The sequence below is a fragment of the Falco biarmicus genome, chromosome 6 (assembly GCF_023638135.1).
Source record: "Falco biarmicus isolate bFalBia1 chromosome 6, bFalBia1.pri, whole genome shotgun sequence".
Classification (NCBI taxonomy): domain Eukaryota; kingdom Metazoa; phylum Chordata; class Aves; order Falconiformes; family Falconidae; genus Falco; species Falco biarmicus.
The window spans coordinates 49,585,830-49,591,829 of NC_079293.1; the positions used below are offsets into that span (position 1 = coordinate 49,585,830).

The window sequence follows — 6,000 nt, forward strand, 5'->3', positions numbered from 1 at the left end:
TCTCTGCCCCAGCTAAGAGAGGAATATGCTGATTTGGAAAAGCCCCGGTCACCTCCCTTGCACATTGCCATGACTACTCTGAAGAAGAATACTGGCACTGCAGCCCTGGCAGGCATTATAAGGGTACAAAGATACTCCAGATGAACAGCAGCCTTTCATTCAGCAGAAGTAAGAATGGGAAAATGGAAAGGGAAAGCCCGGTCATGTGGCTATCCCATGTAGGAGCAGAGCTCCTTCATCCTGGGGTGGGAATGCTGGTGCAGGCACATGCAGCACCAACAGTGCTCCAGGAGGAACCTACAGTCTGTGCTCAGAGCTGAAGGGGAGTTGGGATTTAGGCTTGCTAGCCCTTGGTGACTGACACGCAAACCCATATCTCCGTGGCCTCCTTGGTTCCTCTTCCACAAGGAATTTCCAGTCTTTTCAGATACAGGATGATGAGCTGGGTGAGAAACACTTTACCCATCCCATGAAAAATTTCTGAGTCTTACAGATTTTCAAAAGAAATTTCTGTTCAGATTGCACAACGCTCTATGTTCCCAAAGTATTTCCCAAGACACTGGAAGGGAAGATTAAAGAACTGCACTGAGAAAAACAGCAGCAGGAAAATCAGGCTAGACAGACAGTTAATGTCAGTCACAGACCTACCAATATTGGGCCACTTTCCTGTCTTTTGTTGCAAACTAGTAAAACGAAAGTTAAATTCAGTGGGTGGATTTTAATTGCAACATCATTCTCTGTGATGTCTGTTTATGGATATGTTGAGCCTCTAAGAAAAACATCTCCATAAAATGCAGAAGTAACTGTCCTTTTTCCCCTCTTGTGAAACATATTCCATGAAATCATGAGGGAAGTTATCTGTCTAGTGAGAAATCCATTTCCAGGAAAAAAACATCAGGTTGGATGGGTCAAAGACAAGAGATATTGAACAGTGTGGAGGGGAAACATAATCACAGAAAACTGTGTGGTAGCTGCATAGCTCAATGCAGAAATAAAAATGTGCTAGAAAACATCACATGGGTTGCAATGACATGCATTCAAAATGTTTGAAATAAGAAAGAGGAGAATATTATTTACATTTATCTTAAGCCCACTCCTTATGCGTTCATTTCAAACCCAGAATGACATGTGGATCTTATGAAAAAAAAATAAATCTATGTAGTCATATGACCAGAGACATTATGAGAGCACATGGAGTCAAGGCAACTACCATAGGTTTGCCCATCAAACCATAAAGTGGATACTTCCCAGCCACTTCCCAGCTTGACTTGGCAATCAAGGTAACTTTTTTTCTTCAATTTAATTTCCCAGGTCTTTATGAGAGGGAAGCCAAAGACACCTGCTCGTGTTGTTAGTGAGCCTGAGTTTGAAAGCTGGGGTTCCCAAGCCCCTGACAAGGAGAATTAGCTATGTTTATAAATCTGAATGGAAGAAAAGGAACAAACTCAGCTTAAGCCAAATCCAGGGAGACGGCCATAACTGGACAGCATTCCCACCAAAGTCATAGATTCTCATTCTTCTATTTGGGATAAAAGTGTCCACAAACGGGAGAAAAAAAAAGAAGAGTGAGAACTGATAAAGACAGCCTGCAGCTACATTTCAGGAGAACCCTGTCCTTCTTGTTCAAAGAAAGCATGATGCGTAGCTTTTCCTCACTGTCTTCAAGTGGCTCTACAGAAACCCTGCAGACCTCTTCTAGCCTGTCTTCCCTCTTGCCAGTCTCTGCTGTGGCTTTGGATCTGTCTCCCAAAGGAAGAACAAATGGAAAACCAGGTATAAACAGCTGAGCAGCTGGAGGGCAGGTTCTTTCTGCTTGTCACTTTTCCTGTCCACCTTCCATGGGCGTCTCTGACCTCCATGCTACCACTGCCCTCAGCTATGGGCACTGCACTAGTTGGGTAACATGGGAGTGATCAGAGCTGCTTGCTCCTCACTGAGTGCTCTCTTTCATCTACCCAGCTTCTGCCTGTCATATGTAACTTTCACCGGTATCTGAACTTTCACCAGAAACTGCATTTCTTACCCCACCCTACCATCAGACCATGGTCTGAAAGGAGAAAATGAGAGAGAAAAATAGAAGAATACTGTATCTACATAGATATTAAAAAAATATTTCTTTCTGGTAATTATTACTTGGTATGTTTGTCTCCTTGAAGATGTCAGCCAAATGTCCTTGCCACAAGCCTTCCCACTATGCACCAGCTGAAGGGTTTGAACCCTTTGTCATTGTAATGGTTGAGTCCAAAAATAAGTCACAGTGGCTTGCACCAAGTGCTGTCTCAATATTTGCATCTGAGGAGTCAGCCACTCCTCACCCAGCATCTCTGTCGGCTGCTGCCCCGCCTCTCATGGGCCCAGGAGCTATGTGCCAAGGGTACAGGTGGAAGCTGTTCAACCGACTAAACCATCTCCCTCCTCCCTGCTCTGTTACAGCCCATTTGACAGCTGTCAGATGTTCTCAGCATGGTGGCTGCTGTTGTTGCTGGATTCGTACTGATGGGAACTTTGCCTTAAGTGTTCCTGCTTTTAGCTGTTATTTGGACACAACAACAACATGTTCCCAAGGCAACACAAGTTTGGGAAGGTCTTTGACAATGTTTGGTACTTTCTACCTCCCCAAACGCCAAGCGGACTTCAAGAAAATAATGCAAAGGTATTTGTATCATTCTGTAGCTTTCCATATGCTGACCAGCAAAGACACTGAGAAGGTTTGCGGGTCCTTCAGATGAAAGGTTTTAAGATTCATATATAGCAAAACCAGGGACCACAATCTATTCCCCCTTAAAACATCTTTACCCCCTTCTACAGAGAGCTACAGTCAGCAGGTACATTGAAGATTTGTTACCAGCTGCTCTTAAGTTGAAGCATAACCATTCCTGGAGGTGTTGAGAGAAGTGTGAGCATGCACACACTCTCCTGCAGGACAGCTGGTTAGCAGGAATCAGGTTAGCCAGCATTAATGGGGTAAAGCCCAGTGACAACTAGGGAGTCTGTAGTACAAATCAGTTCTGACATGTGCAAGTGCTGTCACCCACAATCAGCTGATATAATAGGATGGTTTCTTGGTTTTCTCTACACTTTTGTTATTCTTGCATATCTTAGGGGCACATCCAAACACCTCCTGAATTCTTGCAAGATCTTAGCAGGATTCATATTTTACATTTTGTATTATAACACTACTTATTAAAGAAAAGGAAACCTTCCTCATTTTCCTGTCATGATGCATATCACTTTTAATGCATCAGATTTGTGGAGAAGGAATGGCTTCTGCCCATGCACAAGATCGTTAGCATGTCAACGTCCTGTTAAAGGTTTGTGCAGCATGGCATCATGGTAAAGATGTGCCAGAGGATCTCAGTGATCCAGTGCCCAGTTGCAGTAAAGCAAATTGCACGACAGGAAACAACTTGCTGTGGCCCCATAAGTTAGCCCAAGGCAGAGTTCATTCAGAGCAGAATTCCACTAGGGACACAGTGAGATCTCTTCCTTCATAAAATTTTGTCTGGTAGTAGATCTTTGAATCATACTAACTTTTTTAGAGATGAGTCATGGACTAAAACTTGATTCAAGTACCACTTAGAGCAACTCGTCCCTGAATTCCAGCTTTGCAGCATTCCTGTGCAATATTTCTGTGACAACTCAAATCAAATTTTAGATGCTGATCTCTTTCCCTTTTCTCTCTGTGTCCCCAGACTTGGCATTCCAGGCAAGCACCCTGATATTAAACACATCCTCTGTAACGATCAGGTGCAGCCTAGGTCATGCTTTTACCATCTGTTTTCTGTAGAAATGATTTGGGGAATGCATCATGTAGACTCTGTATCTCCTTTTGCTGGTACTGAAAATAAAAGGGATCACAATGAAAACCACTGGCCAGGCGCAGGGTAGTTTTCTCTCAGCTATGCTGAGTGCACAGCGGTCATGAAGAAGAGCAGACTGAAAGGAGTTACGCCTCACACTGCCAGAGCCTGCCCACCCTCTCCCTGACACTCACCTCATCCAAAATCTGCCAAGGCATTTGTTCCCAACTCCTATTTAAAATCAGGGTGGGTAGGTGATTAAAAAGGCAATAGATCCTGAAGTATCTTTGAGGATCTGGTCCTTGGCTCCACTTCCTCACCAGAGCGCTCGGCAGTATCTCCCCAGCACAGCGCTGCCCGCAGTCAGTGGGGCCTGCTCCGGCCTCCCTCTGCCGCAACGGCACAGAACTCACGGCAAAGGAGATAAAACCCCATAAGTGGGCAAAAGCTGTTTCCATCCCTCTTCTCTTCTAAGGAACAGAGACTAGGGTGGTACTTTGACCATATAAAGTGTAGCCCTCATACATATGTATCACTGTGAAAGAGTCTGTGGTGTCTAAATTCTGTGTTCTGAGGACAGAAGTTTTTATTAAAAGTAATAGGCTATTTCCTGACAGCAGGCTTTTATAGATGTTCTCTCATAAAGGCACAATCCCACACCAAAAGCCTGGGACTTTTCCCCCATTTTTGTTGTCACTTATTGCTGTTTAATGTTGAATGACACCTAGATCAGAATAGTGGCATTTTATACCTGGGGTGCATGGAGAGCCAGGCTGCAGGAATCGGGCCCTTTTCAGTTATACCTGCACGGACGCAGAACCAGCCACACAAACCACTGCAAGGGAAGGCATTTTTGGCGGGAAAACTCATTCTGCAAAAGTAGTGGTATCTTACACATCAAGAAAAAGAGAACCAACAAAAACTGTGTTTTGAGGAACTAAAACCAGGATCTGCTAAACAACAGTAAAGAATGAAAAAAGAGAAGGAAGAGAAAAAACCAACCACAGTGTCTGACCTTAATTTCCTTTTAGAGGATTACCGCTGTGTGAGACATTAAGCAACTACTTTCAAGTTGATGAAAGTTTTGGGTTTTTTCAATCAGTACAACATAATTCAGCATTCAGAAACTAAACTGGGAAACACAGGCATCTTTTTTCCTTAGTTTCATTAAAATCACTTTATCTACACAGAGTACTGGCCAAACCTCAGCCAAAATTCTCTAAGGTAAATTAAGCAAAAATCACTAGTTGACCAAAGAGAAAATATTATTACTAGTTGTTATTGTATTCTCCCCACACGTTAAAAATAAGTAATCTTTGGGGTATAAAATGGGCCTTTGTCTCTTGACCAGGTACCCCAGTGCACTGAAAGTGGAAGAGGGGAATTTCAAGCGCTGAAGTGATACATAAGCCCAAATGCTATTGATTTTCATTTGCTTATGATGACAGTAGAGGAAAGGGACCAGACTGGTCACACTGATGAAAAGGGATGTTCTCTGGCTTGTCGTTAGGATAAAGAGCAAGAAGTCTACCTCCTTACATATATCCCTCCAGTCACCATCCCAGTGTTTTTTTAAGAAGAGTAAATAGGAATTTTCTGAAAATCAGCTGCTACCTCTTATCTTCAGCACTTCTTGTATACTGAAAAGAAGTTCTTGTATATTTTAACAGCCCACCAGAGATGTATTTGATGACAGAGGCACACCTTGGCACAGGCCTTGCTGACAGACAGAATGGGCTGTCCATCTAACCACCTTACACCCTCCATTTCCTCATCTTTGTAGCTCAAAATCGAATGTAGGTGAATGTAGTCACCGAAGCCTTATCTGAAAATCTGAACATACTGTTCTGGGAAGAGTGGAACCAGCCGTGTGACACTTCCTGCAGGCTGTGTCCTTTGTGCCCTGATCCACCTCCCTGCAAAGAGCTTGATCTCCACCATGATTATATGCCATTTCCATCAGGCACACCACAGATAGCCCAGAGCTATGGGCACGGTGGCTGTGGCACACATGCTGATTAGCCACCCAAAATTGTTCAATGACTCTTTCTCAGGTAAAAAACCTCCCACCACTCACTGATTTCCAAAATGCTTGTAGGAAATTCACTGGCTTCGGGAAGAGTTGCTCACTTGCCTGTTGTGACTGAAATTAATGCAGAGACCAGAAGTTACTGGGGGTCATAGAGGAGTAAAAAACACC

General features: G+C 43.6%; 1 protein-coding gene across 1 annotated transcript in view; it reads left to right on the forward strand.

Annotated features, from left to right (window-relative positions):
- LOC130151407 (uncharacterized) overlaps window positions 1–4,005 on the forward strand; it is a 40,645-nt gene extending 36,640 nt beyond the window's left edge. Inside the window, exon 4 of the mRNA XM_056343638.1 lies at window positions 1,312–4,005. Within this exon, the coding sequence (XP_056199613.1) occupies window positions 1,312–1,407 (96 nt within the window). The 3' untranslated portion in view covers window positions 1,408–4,005. The remainder of the gene's footprint in view (window positions 1–1,311) is intronic.
- The last annotated feature ends 1,995 nt before the right edge of the window (window positions 4,006–6,000 follow it).